This window comes from Sardina pilchardus, chromosome 7 (assembly GCF_963854185.1).
Source record: "Sardina pilchardus chromosome 7, fSarPil1.1, whole genome shotgun sequence".
Classification (NCBI taxonomy): Eukaryota; Metazoa; Chordata; class Actinopteri; order Clupeiformes; family Clupeidae; genus Sardina; species Sardina pilchardus.
Window position 1 is genome coordinate 26,875,334 of NC_085000.1, and position 17,996 is coordinate 26,893,329.

Sequence of the window (17,996 nt, forward strand, 5' to 3'; positions counted from 1 at the left end):
TCTCACTCTCCCTCCCTCCTTCTCTCTCTCTCTCTTCCCTCCTTCTCTCTCTCTTCCCTCACAGCTGTCAGTTTTCAGGTACAGTCCATCGTTTTTGGGGGTGGTTACAGTTTCCCTGTATTTCCCTGCCATGTCAGTGGTCTTTTCACGTGTGGACAATACTGAGCGGGAAAAGACTGGCTACTCATCGTGCCTTGTGCCGGTTTTAAATATTGATCCGTGTAAATTGCCCCTCGGTGATGGACCATTTCAGAACACTGCATTCTGAGCCGTGTGAGCGGCATCACCAATAAGAATCCACGAGGAAGCAAGCGGGGGATGAGAAAGAATGAACAGAGGAAAAGAGAAGGGGGGGGGGGGAAAGTCGAGAGAGTGAAAGAGGAAGAATGGAGGAGGGGGGGGGGAAAGAGAGAAGGAGAGCAGGGGAGGACCATGGAGAGGGAAATAAAAGCAGGCAGAGGGAAAGGAAGAGAGGAGAAGGGAAGGGAGGGGAGGGGAGGGGAAAGAAAGGGTGGGTGGGTGAGTGAGTGGGGGAGGAGGAGAGCGTGCGAGTGTCGGAGCGTGTGTGTGTGCGCGCTCCTGTGTGTGTGTGTGCATGGGAGAGGGAGTCCTGCTGCAGTAGAGAAGTGAGACTGAGGCGAGGAGGAGGACTGCAGTTGCTCAGGCTGATGGGAGAACAGTCAGAACACGGCGAGCTCAAACACTGAAACCCCTCAAGTGCCTTCTCTATGGTGGATGGGCCATCCCGAGACAGAGGATAAGATCACAGGAAAAGGGGGAAAAACAAACACTGTGGTAAGGACCAAAAGCATGCTGCAGATGCTTGCCTTTGCTAGTCAGTACAGTGCAAACTGAAAGCTTTCCTTAAAGCTCAGGGGATACTGTGTCTGAGGGTATGGTATGAGGGTCTGGTTTTGGCTAGAATAGCAAGGCAATAGAGACTGGCTGTTCATCTGCATTTCATGCATGTTCATACAGTACCTACAGTACAAATTCTTTCATACAGTCATAATGCATGCTGTATCAACTTGTTTGTTTGGAGCATGCTTCAATGTTATCTTAAAGCACCGAGCTTGAAATGGTTTGAAAAATGACATATTATTTTAACCCAAAGATTCCTTTGAACTGTCACTGTTTACTTGATACTCCTTGTGTGCTTCTCTTTGAAGCTTCAACGGCAGCCTGTGGTCACTCTTTTATCTGTCTTATGCTCACTCTCTTATCATATCTCCTAATCTGTCTTACGGTGGTGTTTCTTCCGACTTTTTTGCGTTATGACACGAGGTGCGTGTGTCCGCGTGTGTGTGCGTGCGGCGCAAGGCCTGACTTTAAAAGAGGAGGGTAGTTTGTCTGTCTACACATGGGCGCCTGTTTCCTGGAGAGCGTCCAGCGCGCAGGCCGCTGACAGCTGCTCGGCTCACCCACCGGGTGATGAGTACCAACAAGCCCAGAGCCGCGAGAGCTGTGAGCTCCGGTGAGAACAGAGCCAGTCCCAATCAGCACCTCCTCCCTAAGAGTCAACCAGCCACCAGTTAGTGAGAAATGTTTCATTACGGTTGTTGAGTGTGAGTGTGTATGTGGGTGTGCGTGTGAATATGTGTGTGTGTGTGTGTGTGTGTGTGTGCGTGTGTGTGCGTGTGATGTTTTTCTATGTGTAATAGTTTTTTCGGGTGGCTTTTATCTGAGACATGATGAAACCCCTCTGCAAGAGTACAAGTGCAGTTTGAGGCCATGTCAGATTGTCACATTTTTAATAGACAGACGAAAGGCTGTCTTGTGATGTGTGTTGCAGCCCAAGATGATTTCAATATGCCGTGAATTAATTAATAGAGCTGTTAATATTAATGACTTAATCAACGTACTTGTCAGAAAATAACAGATGATCTGGCTCCACCGAGGAGAAAAAAAACAAAAAAAAAAAATTCTCAGGTTTGCTACGCCAGTCTGTTCTGGGTGAAATAAGGCTTTGGGAGACCTTTGGTTCATGCATGGACGAACATCAGGGTATGCCAAAAAAACAACTCAAACCGGAAGGCCTTTAAATAGTCCCAAAGAGGTGGGGGTTCACATACCCCTCCCGAGAGGATTGAGGATAAGGTCAAATATCAATGTGAAATAACCATTAAAAAAAGAAAATGTCAGAAAAGCCTTGCGCAAGCCCTGTGCAGAAACAGGAATGTCAAATCTAGGTTGGTTGTAGCACAGTCTATGCCATCGTTTTCATTAAAAGCCAATCTTATCCTCTCTGTTCTGCACATTAATATCAATATCCGTCTTTAAAAATTAGCATCTTGTGGAATGAACAGTCAGTTAAAATGACAATCTAGTGTAATATACTTTGCTCTTGGCAGGAAATGAGCAGCACCACTCCTCATTATTATACTACTTACAGGTTTTTGTTTCGTATTATTATTTCTACTTTGGGACATTTAAGATGACTACATGTGGACTCACATAGACACACCTTATGGACTCTGTAGCAGAGTCAGATGAGTCATTAAAAGCCTGAGAGAAAGAAACTTCCACTGTGGTCTGGACAGGACAGCATGATGCAGAGGCACCATCACCAGTTTAGAATGCTGTGACTCCTCCTTCGCACCGGATAGAAAAAGAACATCCAATGAGTCCCAAAGACAGAGCTGGTTTTGGTGCCTCTGCACCTGTCCTGTCCATGCTGTCCTGTCCAGTCCACTAGATTGTCATGTCTAGATGCTATTTTGTTAAAGCTGGATATTGATATTAATATGCAGAACAGACATCTAACAGTAACTCAGAGTGCACACAAAACCAGCTTGCATATGGGTAATATTTACTTTCTGTTGGTGTGTTGGTGTGTCCGAGAGGACCCAACAACAGAGGAACTGTTTATTTTTGTTACATAATCCAGCTATAGCCGTTTCTGCACGAGAGGTCCCTGGCTGTTTAAGTTATGTGCTGAATAGTAATTGTAGCCATTTCAGCCCTTGAAGGCAGGAACGTCTCTGTGATGCTCTACTGCACACCAACAGCCAATCAATCTCACGGTCATATTCACAGCGCCCCCCCTCCCCCCCCCCTCACAACCAAACAGCCATGTGTGTTGTATCATTTAATGTAAATCAAATATCACTGGATGTGGATGTGGCTGTGCATTCAAGAGTGGCCATGTCAGTTATTTTAATGAGACATTCACATTTTAGATTTTGCTCTCCAGTAGGGGTTTGAGGGGTGTAGTAAAATGCATGCATATCCAGGGACTGTCTATCTTGCAAACAAGCAATCTGCAAAAGCAAATCAACCACTGATTGACCCACCAACATTTCATGGAAAAACAGCGTAGCATTTTGATTCTGGAACTAACTAACCTCTTGGATGACAACCAGGCGTTGTGGAGAGACCTGTGAGGAGAGTGTTGTACAAAATACTTCAAATGTGCAAGGTCTCCTTACGCCTTTGTTTGTTTTTGACTAGATAAAAAGATGTTTATTGCCACGTCTTTATAGACTGGCAGGGGCATCCTGCTCTTAATAGAGCTGAAAGGTTTCCTTTAGTTTTAACCTCAATATTTGTGCAGTCCATTTCACTTCGGGAAAAAGATCTTCAGCAGTTCTCTCAGTATTGCTGTGCTCGCTCTGCCAACTGCATTTGAGTTCAACATCTCAAAATACACACGTGCAATATGACATTCTGTAGAATATGGAGACTGGCGTGACTTACAGTAACATTTGAACTTGCATGCTATTACATATTCCAAGGCACACGCTTACAGTTGACAATCTTAACACACACTAACCCAGACAGTCAGCAGGTGCGTGCACCAGCATTCAGCGGTTCACAAATTAGGATGCGTGGCACTTTAAAGCTCAGTAGCATCAGACAGTGCATATTGATATTGTGTTACGCAACACGCTTCTTGAACAGCTGACACACACAGACACATGCTTTGAAGAACCAGCAATTTGGTTTGGTGAAGAGTCTCTGCATGTGTGAAATTCATGTGGGTGCAGAAGCTGTTGTTTTTTTTATGAGCTACTGACTGCTGCCCAGCATGTGGAATGGGGTTGGTATTGAAAAAAGAAACATCTTTTTAGCTCACACCACTTTCAGAGCAATACAGCAATGGAGAGAGCTTGATACCAGTAGAGAAAACAGCCTCTCACTTTGGGGGAGGATGCTGTCTCCTTACTTCCTACATCCCTGATCAAAGCAAATGAGGTTTCTTAACTGCATTGAAAAACGGGTTTCATCATGCGAGTTTGACCTTTCATATCATCTTATATAAATTAGCAGTTAGCATTAACCACTATCTGTACTTTCTAATTCTGTAACTATATGGAATGTGGCTTCATATGTTTAATACTACAAATTCGAAATGTACTGTCATTAAATCCTTCCATTGTCTGCTAAGAAATTCCGGTTTATGCAGACATCTATGGTAGCGCATCCTGTAGCATATACATGAATTTGTAAATCCTGCTAACGTTCTCCTCTTATAGCCTCTTTACTATTGGAGCTATCTTCATTGCTGCAGAAGTAATGCTCATTTGGCTAGCTTCTCCCAGCTTTAAATGAAGATTGGTCCCTATCTCTTCGTCTGATTGATTAATCTGCCTGGGACAAAAGAGGGAGGAGGGAACGGTGCATATATCACGGTGGACGTCACATTCAAATGGGAGCACACCCAGCCTTACTAATGGGCCCTGATAACAGCTGCGTCACAAGCAAATTTAAGGAGCGCTTATTGTGTCTTCCCCAAAAGAAAGGCATACAAATGTTCCTTTCAGGGTAATCAGAAGACAAGTGTCTGTACCATTTCTGAGAGATTTTTTGGGTCATGAGCCCAAAACAATGACGGAAAGCTGTCTCGGCAGTGATTGCCTTCACATCGGTTGTCTTGAGTTGACACATCTATTTTCAGTCTGGAAAAGACTTTCTGGAGCTACTTTACTGTACGCATTTCAGCCATGCTCCAGGGATGATTGTGCATGTGCGAACCAATCAATCAAATTCAAATGAGCTGTCATCTCAGTTAATTAACAGTAATACATTAAACAGTATCAATATGTTTTAATCTCTGGTGTATTCCAAAGGGATTTAAATCTAATCTGATGTGATAGGAATGTCCATTGGCTGTATTATTGATTTCAAATGAGCTCTATGCATTTTTCACTGATCTGTCAGATGAAGCTAGCTTCAGTTTTAGGGTTTCAGTTTTTCTCTAAAATGGAGCCTTGCTATTTCTGGCCTTGGAGCAATGTCTCTGATTTCTCTGCTTTTATCTAATCCTGTCACTTGACATATATACTGTATGCATCTTAAGCATATGCATCTTTTTTTCCATTTAATCCGTCCACTTGATTGAACATTTGAGCATGTGGGTGATAATCTCAATCTGTTTCACTGAAACATACGTATTGCTACTGCAGTGTTTGTAAGACCTGCACCATCCCGCTTCCATTGTTTACCCCCTCTATGTTGCCATGATTGCTCTTGAGCCAAATTAAATCATCATTGTGAAAGGAATGGCCTCCAGGTATTGCCATTCCAAGCCTCTTTTCAAGCTCGATTGCATCTGGAGTCAGGTGATTTACTAAATCTCCTCTTGGAGTCAGAGCTAACCCTTGAGTAAACCTTTAATGTTTGCCATTTTGTTGTAAAGCTTCACTCGTGTTTCATTTGGGTCTGAGCTTGCAACTGCCGTCTGTTTGTTCCCTGCACAGTCGTGACTATCTAAAGTCTTTCAGACTGCAGGATTTTAAGATGTGCATTTTTCTTTGGCTTTGATATGTATTCTCCTTATCAGATATTCCCAATTTTGTTTAATATACTGTATTATAAACAGCATTGAGGTAATATCTTAGGAACAGAGAGGAGGCAAATCCAATATTACGTCAATCAGCCAAATGTACCCCCCCAACCCCCCAGCCCTCCGTGGAAATTGGAGAAACAAAGAAATAAGATCTTTGTCTTGGTGCTCTCTAAGCACCTTGTAAAACTGTCATGACGTAATGTAGAGCCGAGTCAAATTAATCTACAAAGTGCTCCCATTGTCAGCCATGTCATTGTCAGGTTGCCTTTGGTTCCAAGGTTATCATTGGCTCCTTGCTGAGCAAGGTCATATTTGCTTTCACCTGCTGTTTGTTTGGTGGGTTGACTTCAGGAAGGGAGTTGGTGGCACTGCGTTGTGTTTGCCAAAACACAACCACGATGTCTGTTGTGATTATACTGACTCAGTATAAAGCTAGAGTCAAAGATAAACTGACCAAAATGCAAAAATTGCTATGTAGAGCTGTGTTTCCTCTAAATGTCAAGCGATTCGTCATAGACTGAACAGAGAGCGCTGTGCATGTACAACGAAATTCTCTGATATGAAAGGGTTAAGTCCTTCATCCGTTGTCACGTAACAGACTGCAAAAATATCAGTAGAATGCATGATCTCTGTGTATACAGTAGAGGCGATAATACTTTACTATACACCAGCACAGTTAGCATGAGTTATCAATGGCAATACAATTTGACAGCATGCACACTTCCTTGTCAAAGTGAGAAAACAAAGCAGAAACTGCCTTTGGTGGGTTTGCAGTGGTACAATATGAAAGTGCTGTAGGCTATTGCAGAGGACAGGCAATGAATTTGCGTAGTGCAGAGGTCAGTCAGTGATTTGCATATAGGAGTCATGAAGAGCATCTACTGCAATAACTTGTGGGTGATAAGATTGAAATGCGAAATGAACTGCGATGTGTATTTGCAAATGAACATGTGTATTTGCCACAGAGGAACACATCAACTACTGTAAGCACTTAAAAATAAAAACAATGCTCCTGATCAAACAGCCAGTGATGATGACTTGCTAGGGAAATGCTGGGCTCATTTTCCTTGAGTAAGTTATTATATGACAGAGGTGAGCTTTAGTTAGTGTGGGACTGGGACCACAGGGTAATTATGGAGAAGTAATTACTACTTTTAATTAAACCAAATTACAGCACCCTGGCTTAATGGTACTAATCTGGTGACAGGCAAAAGCCAAGAAAGCCATAAAGGCTACATTTGGTTTTATTTTTAATAGTTTGGTCCAAGAAAAAATATATTTAGATGTAATTGTAGATATTACAGCATCATAGTAGTTGTAAGCTTGGTACGATGATTTTACACGTCCAACACACTGCTGTAACTTTTTCTAAGCTCTGAGATTTATACGAGAAGATGAGGCTGCCAAAACTGAGCCTTGATTCAAGTCAGAATATTTCACATCATCTTCATTTATATGCAGAATGTGACACAAAACTGATAAACCTATTACCTGATGAAGCTTTCCACTGTGAAATAGTGCTCATATGTAAAATCAACTAATCCTCTCTCTCTCTCTCTCTCTCTCTCTCTCATTCATTCTCTCTCTCACTCATACACAGACACACACTCACATATGCACACACACACACACACACACAACTACACCTACCCCTCACTGCCTGATTTACTGAAAATAGGACAGTGCCAGTTATATTGTAATCTATCAGCCATTAAAATGCAGGCGATGCACTTGTTATTTCTCCTACAACAACCCTCAGAGACTTTCCTAACAGCTGTGATGTAGAACCGGAGGCTAGCTGCTGAAACAGAAGGAGAAAATGCCCAGCACTCCGGTTGTAGTTCCTTAATTAGCTATTGTCAGGGTACCTGCTCTGTAATACAACAGCTGCCCAGGATCACTCGGTTTTCCCACGGTTATATGAGGGGAACCGCCTAAATGAGAAATAAACATATGAATCCTTTGGCATGCTCATATTTTTTTGGTATGACCAATTAGGTCAGTGTAGATTTCAGTGTGTCCTGATCATCTGCTTTTAATAAGTCGGATTGCAGCTGTTGCATTTGGTCTAACCATGCTCAGTTTGAACCCCAGGATTCAGACATCTTGCCATTTCAGTCAGTGGTGTTCTTGTTGGCCTGAGGTGCCATTGTTTTTTATTGATTAACAAAGGCAGAATAATGATGGCCGAGCCATTCCTTGATTGTGTGTTGTTTTGTTTTCTGCAATAGTTAGATCAGGTTAGTTCAGCTCGAGAGTGAAGCAGAGGTTTGATGAAACCATTAAGCCAGTTATTGATTGCTTGCCAGCGCTGTTTTCTCAATCACCCTATACCTGTCTCAGCTTACCTTCAGGGAGTGCGTTCCCTTGTGACTTTGTCCTGCTCAGTAGAAAACCAGAGCCGAACCGTCAGGAAGCACCGCCGTCTGCCCCGTCGCCGTGCACGTTCCTGTGGAACAAATAGGATGGAAAATGGTTTTCTCGTTGTTGTTGTGTGGAGGTCGTGGAGCGTGCTTTGAAACTTTGTCATGTTGGGTCACTTCTTTGGCCTGTGGGCCAAGATGAGTCACTCAGTGTGGCTTCCAGATTAACATCACATGACGCCTGAGCGCTTTCATCAACCATTGCTTTAGACACGTACATATAAAAGGGTACAGATGCACCACATAGAAGATGGAACTTCAACTACAATTATTCATACATTTAGATACCTCTGAAACAGTTGTTTTATAATACATGCCTTGTAATAGGCCTACTATGGAATATTGTGTCACTCATATGAATTTACCAATAACAACATATGTTTTCCAACAATAGTTGTCATCATTTACGGTATTCAAGCTCTGGACCAACAAGTTATCCATCAGTGGAGCAGAGAATTGACATTTGGAAAAAAATTGGCATCCATTTTGTTTGCACATACAGTATGACTGTCATTTCAGTGGGCTCATAGTGGGGAAAGTGCCCTCTCATTACGTTAGTCATCCCTACTTATCTTACTCTTTCCAACTCATTTACATACATTAAAAAGCCCTCTGCGTCTACAGTCTAAATGAAGTTAAGTTTTTGAGCCCTTCAGTGCTCTGTGAAGGTGTCCTGCAGGGCCACACATTAATTCCAGTTATTCAACCAAGCAAGACCCAGGATTTAGGACTTTCCTTTTGTCCACACTGAAAACTGTCCCTATATGTACTGATTTGTGATTTTATGCTAGATTGACAGTGCATACAATACAGTATTATTCATACTGCTATATCTATCTATCTACCTATCTATTTATCCATTCACTCATCCTTGTTTTTGTTGCATAACTCTAGGTTGGTTCAGTGGGAGGGTGAACAATGGCACAGCAATGGCACAGGTTTTTGGGAAACTAAGATGTTGCCAAGCAAAATGTGTTATTTTAGCCTTCAGTCGACCTAACGGGGCCGTGTTCTATTTTGTTTACAGGAACTGACTATAGCCTAGCCAGTGAAGATGGCGGGGGAGAAGAAACAGTTCAACTTGCTGAAAAACCAGACCAAGCCAGAAGCCATGGTAGGCTCCGAGCCCACGGGCGCCATGACGGTGGCCCCAGGCCAGGGGAGCCCCACGCCGGGCGACAACTCCACCGCGGTCAACAAAGACATGTTCGGCGATATCAAGAACAAGTTTCTCAATGAGATGACGAAAATTCCATGTGAGTGAGATGTATCGTTTGTCTTGTTATTTTATTTCATTTATTTATTTTTTATGCTTAATGTCATGTTCATGTGACACCTTTAAATCCAGGCATACGGATGGGCGGTTATAATTAAAATGCCTGTGAGCCTGCTTTACTAGCCACAGTCTGACATTCAAATTAAATTATTCTGCATCGATCCATTGTTGATTGAAAAGCAAAGGCCTGATGCTGCTAATGGCTATTGTACAATCTAATTTGGAGAAAACCCAATTATAATGTCGGAGCAGTATGGCTCTCATAACTAAGTTGTGGACTCTGTGTATGTGTGTTTCTTTGTGTGTGTGTGTCTGCTTATGTTTATCCCTGTGTGTGTGTGTGTGTGTGTGTGTGTGTCTGTGTGTGTGTGTGTGTATGTCTTGTGTATTTATGCCTATATCTCTATATCTCACTCTTTGTGTGTGTGTGTGTGTGTGTGTGTGTGTGTGTGTGTGTGTGTGTGTGTGTGTATGTGTGTGTGTGCGTCCATGCGTCCGTGCGTGCGTGTTTGTGTCGTGTATTTATGTCTATATCTCTATATCTCGCTCTGTGTGTGTGTGTGTGTGTGTATTTGTGTGTGTGTGTGTGTGTGTGTGTGTGTGTGTGTATTTGTGTGTGTGTGTGTGTGTGTGTGTGCGTGTGTGTATTTGTGTGTGTGTGTGTGTGTGCGTGTGTGTGTGTGTGTGTGTGTGCGTGTGTGTGTGTGTGTGTGTGCGTGCGTGTGTGTGCGTGTGTGCGTGCGTGTGTGTGTGTGTGTGTGTGTGTGCGTGTGTGTGCGTGTGTGCGTGCGTGTGTGTGTGTATGCGTGTGTGTGTGTGCATGCATGTGTGTGTATCCATCACAGTGCCCACCTGGGCCATCGCGGCCATCGCCATCGTGGCCGTCCTCCTCATCGTCACGTGCTGCTTCTGCATCGTCAAGAAGTGCTGCTGCAAGAAGAAGAAGAACAAGAAGGGCAAGAAGGGCAAGGGAGAGATGGGCATGAAGAACATGAAAGGCGAGGTACAGTATGGCCGCTCGCCCCACACACACTCTCACACACACACACACACACACACACACCAGAGTGTGTGTGCAAATGTGTGTGCCTCAGATGAGACCTGCAGAGACCGGCCATCGTCGTTCAACGAGTCTCATAAGAGGCTGTTAAGACAGAGTCCTGTGTTACGCGTTCAAAAACTGAAAGCACATAGGCAGAGCTTTTCATAATCTTTTGTAAATTGGGTCATGCAGAAAAGCGCCATAGGCAATGCCAGAAATGACTGCCAAAATATCAAGAAAGCAGCTATGTTTATATCTCAAGATAGATGAGATGCTAATAAAACTGGATAGCACTGCTAGACTGTAAAGCTATTGTTGATATTCTCAATGTGTAACGCACATTGAATGACCACCACTAAATGATTCAACTATCTTTGAACTTGATCTTGAACTTGAAGAAGACTGTTAAAAGATGTCTTCCATTGTGTAATAATAGCAAATGTTTCATAGGACTAGAATTGTTGTGCTTTCATTTCATCTTGTGGTGTTTCTGTAATTTGTATTGCAGTGAATCTTTTGGTGGGATTGATTTTGTGTGCTTTGGGGAACCAGTGAGAAATGACACCCCCCCCCCCCCCCCGCTGATTGATTGGGAATGAGTGCCAGAACAGTAATTCCAATAAATACAGACTCACCCTACACGCTCAACTCTCCATGATAATGACATGAAATGGAAACATTATCCATTCGACAGAAAATTAGATATTTTAGTACCCCCCCCCCCCTCCCCTCTCTCTCTCTCACCACCCCTCCCATATCCCACAACCCATTATCACATTTGCAACTGTGATCTTTTAAGCTTTAAGCTTCCACTGCCTCGCCACAGAGGCTAATGAGAAGTAATGTATCTGTGATTGCCGTTTACTGACACGTTTGGATGGACATGGGGTCATTTCTCAAACGGGCCCTGCTGTGTATCTGACTGTATCTACATCTGTTCTGATCTCCCTGATCTCTTGGTTGTTGTCTGCTGTGAGTTCAATTTCTACCTCTTCTCTTCCTCTGCTCTCTTCTCCTTCCATCCTTCCCGCTTTTTTGTCTTTGTGTGTGCGCCGTGTATCTTGACTGTGGGGGACTTCTCTGCCAACGGTAGGTCTGAACGGCTCACAGCGCCCCTCTCTGGCCGCTTGATGTAAGCGCAGACCAGGGGAGGGGTGCTAGGCTGGAGGGGGGGAGTGGGTGGGTGGGGGATGGGTGGTTGTTTGTGGTTGGGGGTGGCTTGGGTGGGTGTGTGGGCGGTTATGGGAATGAGTGCTATGGCCTTCTCTAGCCTTGCAAGCTTTAGGTTCTGGGGGTGCCTGACTAGCTAAGGGCGGGTTTTGAGCTGCTTCGCATCCCACTGTTATGACTTGCCACAAAGAATTGCAATGCCTTGAAAACCCGTGGAGTGTTCTAGAACTTTGGGTTGACCGAAGACTCAGAACCAAAGACTTGAGAGAGTGAACTGCATACTGTATGGTTTTTTGATCTTGATAACCCATCTATCTAGTTGATAGTTTGAATGATGTGCACAAAATGCAACACACCAGTATTCACTAACATGCATGTTTAAAGGGTGTGGTTGGTTATTTGTCAATTACATAAACAAAACATCTTTACTTAGCATAACAAAATCCAGCAATAATAATTCTGTTATCATATGGTATCCATTTATAAAACATGATTTATAAACCTCTGAACAAACTAACGATGTCCAAAGAATGGGGTTGCTGGGTGAAGCTAGTTGCATCCTTGACAAGTACCAACCCATGCCCTTTAACTAGGTACCAGTGAATGACCACAACCTGACTTGAGAGTAACTTCCTTAATGACCCATTTGAGTGTAAAGAGGATTTAGCCGATGTGTCCCATTCCAGTTGTTGAGGCAGGTGGCATAATTGAACTGGTGGGGTGGAACATTTGCATTCCAAGCCAATTAGGTGATTTTTCTTTCGAGCATATTCCATTTAATTTCCTGTCACCCAGGCTCGTAACGTCTCCATATTTTAGAGTGTTATTCTGTTATCTGCCACAGTGACAAGACTGCCCTTGGGCCTCTCAGACATTTTGCTGCAGCGTCATTGATTTGCATGCAGTGCATCCATGAGCCTGAACCCGTTGCTGATAAGCTCATAGATGCTCACTCTAGTCAGGCCTTTTTTTTTTAATTTTCTTTCGGACTTTGTTTTGCCACTGGTGTGACCAGTGACCTGAATATACTGTACAGGCAATCAAAAACAATTTGACGCCTGAACAAGGACAGTCTTGTTAAACGGTGTAGCAACTTGAGAATTGAGAAAGGTAGGCCTACTCAAACATTTTTAATCAAAAGCACTGAGTTAACTTTTCTCAAATATATTCTAATTCATCGACAGATACTCCAATACAGCCAAACCCTTGGCATTCATTTACTCTTTCACGTACTGTTTAATTTCCAACCCTTTCTTTGCACACAAATTGATCTGATGTAGCCATTTATGAAATCTAATGTCTCCCTCACCATTTTCATAGTCCATTTTCCATCACTGCAATAATGAATGGTTTGAGCTCCCCAAATAGCATGAAGTCTTATGAATGTTTTATGCAATTCATATTTTTAGAGGAATGCCAAACTCCTAAGGTTTGGTACTGCATTCCAGTCTAATAATGCATTACCTTTTTGAAAATTCATGTTAGGCCTCATGATGATTAGTGAAGAACAATGTAATTATATATGCACTGACTTCCCTCCATGTTTCGTTCTTCATATTATTTATTTATTTTTGCATTTTGTGGCTTGGCATGCACAGATATTAAAATGTAATATTTTTTGTATGTGTGTGTGCGTGTGTGCGTGTGATCTCGTATCTGCGTGTGTTTGTGTGTGTGCGGGTGCATGTGTTTATGTGCGTAGGTATATTTTTGGTGTTCTGTTGTGCTGTTGTTCCTGATGCAGAGCAGGTTTCGACAACATCAGTGATCAGTTTATGGAAGCACCAAGGCCATAGTGAGATGAGCTATATTTTTAGAATCTTTTTTACATATTATATTTTTTATACTTAGCACGTAAATAATACTTGCATACATAGATGTACAGTATAATAGTACATTAAGCAATAACTGTACAAAGCATGGACAGCATGTCGTCATGCATTTATATTATAAAGAACTGAAGCCAAAATTGGTCAGCCATTTTGGCAAAGCTCCAGCCAGTGGCTGTGCAGTAAGTGCTTTTGGCAGCCAGACCAAACTCAGCAGCAACCATAGTTGGTCAAACCTCTGACATTTTGAGCTATTTCCGATAGCTTCAGTTCTGACCGAACATGCTCTGTCCATGCTTTTTACTCATTGATATTCAATATAGAACTACAAGTAAATTTACTGAAGAAAAGCACTACTGCTATATTCTTGATTGTTTTATGAACTACAGGAGTGAGGAATCAGCACAGTTATTTTCTGTTATGATACAGTTCTGTTTCTGTGTCCCATATAACATGTGGTGCATATTTTATTTTTGTTGACGTTGTTGTTGTTGTTGTTGTTTGTTGTTGTTGTTGTTGTTTTCCAGGATGGTGGGCAGGCAATCATCATGTTCAACTGATCTGATTTTCAATTTTGGTTGTGTTTTGTTGTTGTTGTTGTTGCTTTTTCTTCTTCCATTTATATGAGTTCACTGGTTTATACCGATAAGAGCATAAAATCATCCCAGTCAGTCCAGTACCCCACAATATAGTTTGATACAAATACTAATTTTCTTGTCACTTTTAATCAAAATATTGGTCACAACAATTGCTGCGATTAGGTCCTAATTACATGGCAGAGAGGACGCAGCCCCTGCATGTCAACTGTGATAATTAGTACAAGATCATTTATTGTAATTAGGTGATTTCTGCCAAAAGTCTGCATATCATTTTGAAGATAATTTAATACAATATTGGTATGACAGTATAATTACATATTGTATTGACTCCAAACACAGGCATGTTTACAGTATGTCTGCATTAGAAATTAGTGATGAGTGTGCCAGTGAAAGATGTGTGCATGTCGTAGGTTAGATTAGTCGATCCAGTGATCATGCAAACCCTTTTCTCGCTGAGAGAATGTATTTTATTCGTGTATCATTTTGGTTTGGTTTCATCTTTACCAAAATTATTTTTGTTAAAGGAAAGAAAATACTCTTAACCCCCCAAGATATACTGTACTCTTTTGAGTTCAGTTAAGTAATGGATAGAAGTAATGGAGGGCAACTCTGTTACCGGCACTATGTTTGACTGAAAATGCTGAGTTACCAAAAAATGGTGTCATGATAGGACAAAAAGTGAAATCAAGTCATGTTGCAAACAAGGTCATTGCTGAACATACGGCATATGTTTATGTATGGGTGCTCTTTTGCCAGGTAAGTTCTAGGTTATGTTGTACCAGTCCCAGGTAGGTACTGTGGACCAAGTAGGTGAGTTTAGATTGACACTGGAAGACAATGTTCCTCTATATGACCTCTAACCTATAGTTTGTCTCCTTCCTCATTCCTTCCTGAACAGAAACATCAGGACGATGATGACGACGATGACGACATTCCCGAGAAAGGGATGATGGGAGAGGAGAAGGAAGAGGAGCCAAAAGAGAAAGAGAAGCTTGGAAAGCTGCAGTTCTCCCTGGACTACGACTTCGGTGACAACAAGGTCCGTTTTGCAGCAAAACTGACAAGCGAACACACATGATGTGGATGCTGTTCTGTTGCATAAACTATTTCCAAGGGTTTATTAGGGTGTAGTATTTGATGGGAGATTATTGGAGGGTGCGGTATATTTCTTGAGGCTTGCCTCCCCTCCACAGGACACATTATGCGCTCATTAACCCAAGTGTGCCGAATATGGCCGGCGAGTGCTGTGACTCTAATGTCGCCTGACAGCGCCACCACCCCATGATGTTTCGGTGACTTTTCCCATTTTGAGAAACGGAAAGGAGCACTCCGAAAAATCACTACTCGCTATGCTCCTCTTTTGCTGTAGCACCCCTCGCCCTGGCTGGGGCGTAGAGGGAAAGTGACAGCAATATACAAGGAAAGATGGGATAGGATAGCAATGGGGAGCAGGAGACGGTATCTTACACTGCAGATGCACAGGGCTGGCCCATTTTTCATGGCTGTGTGTCACCAGCTCGGTGGCTTTTCCACTACGCTCTGGGTAATCACATTGTACACTTTTGTTCATCCCGTAATGGGTTATTCTCCACTGTCTTCCAGCTCTCTGTAGGTATCCTACAAGCAGCAGACCTGATCTCCATGGATAGTGGCGGAACCTCCGATCCCTACGTCAAGGTTTTCATCCTCCCTGACAAGAAGCATAAATACGACACCAAGGTGCACAAGAAGACGCTTAACCCAGTCTTCAACGAGACCTTCGGCTTCAAGGTAGGAGTCACTGTTTCCTTCATAGGCCTACCATTTCATGAACAAGCATATCTGAATTTTCCCTTTCACTCCCCACCCATTTGCGGCACTTACAGTAACATACCATATGCTTTAAAGTTTAAGGGATTAGGCAGGCCTTCTGTCATACTGATACAATTTTTGCATTGTGGTTGAGCCTCTCCCATTATATTGTGCAACCTTGAGATCAAAAATCCAAGCTTTCAATGACCCCCAAACCTAGCAAACACACCTCTGACATTGCTGGGGATGTGACACCCAAGCCATGGTTTGGATTTCGGCTATCCTATACTTTAACCACTGAACTGTACTGGATTAATTTAATTCCATATCAGACCTCAAAACAGATCCTGAGCACCGGCATTCACAGGACTTTTCTAGAAAATATCAAGTTGCGATTTCCAGGCACTTTCTCCATTTGAGCATTATCTGGACAGTAAAGTGTTACAGGATTTAGAGGCGGTGATCGAATGTACACACACAGACATATCAACTTACATCCATGCTTTGCTGATAATGCTCAACTGATTCTTCCTCCTGGTTAGATCCCCTTCCAAGAAATGGGCGGCAAGACTCTAGTTATGGAGGTGTTTGACTTTGACCGCTTCTCCAAACACGACATCATTGGAGAAATCAGGATTCCCATGAACACCCTGGACCTGGCTCAGCCCATTGAGCAATGGAGGGAACTCGACAGTGCTGAAAAGGAAGAGGTAAACACATGAGACACCATTCAAATGTCATATTTTGCTCCAAAGAAAAAAAATGAGTATATTGGCTGTAAGATAATTCCTTACAAAGCTGCAGATTAGCTGCAGCTAAAGGAATTATTTTAAGTTAACCAAGAAAATCAATAAGTGGAAGTTATTGCTCTTATAAGCTATTAAAATAGCAGATATAAGCCATTGACATTACATTGATTATCCCCTAAGTTTCTCCTGGGCATTTCATTTAGCCTATAGTAGAGGCTAGAGCTAATGGTCTGCCTATTGCCTCTTTTTTTATGAGTATTCCTATATCCCATGCGTTTACTTAATGTGAAGTGAGTAAAGTGACTAATATGTGCATATAAAAATCTCTCTCCACGGATCCTCCACCCACTCAAAAACTCAGCCGGAGAAACTGGGTGACATCTGCGTTTCTCTGCGCTACGTGCCCACGGCCGGCAAGCTCACTATCTGCATCTTGGAGGCTAAGAATCTCAAGAAGATGGACGTGGGAGGATTGTCAGGTAACCCACTTTTCACTCAGATATCAACGGGCCGAGAGAGAGCGAGTGAACCATCGACCTCGCGTCATGAAATGCTGTCTCTTCCATGATAATACATTTCAATTTCCACACAAATTGATGCTAAGCTATAGACACCTAAAAATATGGTAAAATATGTTGACCTATCCCATAGAATAGCACAGCCTCGTCCTCCCTGTGAGTCGTGTCCTCTGCTGCATTGCACACGTCACTACATCGCTTTAGTCTTGCCGTTACCCATGCAGAAATGATTGCACTCACGTGCTGACTCCGCAGTCCCAGTCCTCTCCCTTCAACCGCAGCGGCAGCGGTCCTCCCACGAGCTAAGGTCGTGTGGGCGCCATCAGCTGGCAGTATATTGAAACGATAGCACTGCAAATACTGAATAATACAGTACAGTGCACGCGCGAGCGTAAATGGCTGCCCCAATTAAAATCGGCGCTGACAGTGCTAACGGGCATAGACTGTAAACAGATCACGTTTGACGTCACATCAAAGAACACAGGATGGCTGAGTTTGTATAAAGATATGCGGGAAATTATGCGGGGGATTTCTTCTAACAGAACATTGTAAATAATGGTGCACTTGATCGCGTACTGACTCATGACCCCTTTGGCTTTGTGTAGATCCTTACGTGAAGATTCACCTACTCCAGAATGGAAAGAGACTGAAAAAGAAGAAGACTACAGTGAAGAAGAATACCCTCAATCCCTATTACAACGAATCATTCAGCTTTGAGATTCCACAGGACATGATGCCGGTAAAATTAATTACCTTTTGGAAAATGTAGCCTATTATTATGGTGATGTGATTTATCACATCTCTTTAGGAG

General features: G+C 42.8%; 1 protein-coding gene across 3 annotated transcripts in view; it reads left to right on the plus strand.

Annotated features, from left to right (window-relative positions):
* LOC134087824 (synaptotagmin-2-like) overlaps positions 1-17,996 on the plus strand; it is a 38,989-nt gene that overhangs the window by 15,553 nt on the left and 5,440 nt on the right. Inside the window, exons 1-8 of one of the 3 annotated variants that reach the window (XM_062541587.1) lie at positions 657-795; positions 9,239-9,467; positions 10,333-10,490; positions 15,026-15,166; positions 15,730-15,897; positions 16,461-16,628; positions 17,029-17,146; positions 17,791-17,924. In XM_062541587.1, coding sequence (XP_062397571.1) covers positions 9,266-9,467; positions 10,333-10,490; positions 15,026-15,166; positions 15,730-15,897; positions 16,461-16,628; positions 17,029-17,146; positions 17,791-17,924 — 1,089 coding nt within the window. In that variant the 5' untranslated portion in view covers positions 657-795; positions 9,239-9,265. Of the gene's footprint in view, positions 1-656; positions 796-9,238; positions 9,468-10,332; positions 10,491-15,025; positions 15,167-15,729; positions 15,898-16,460; positions 16,629-17,028; positions 17,147-17,790; positions 17,925-17,996 lie in introns of those variants that run through there. The other 2 variants (XM_062541586.1, XM_062541588.1) reach the window with 2 other exon arrangements.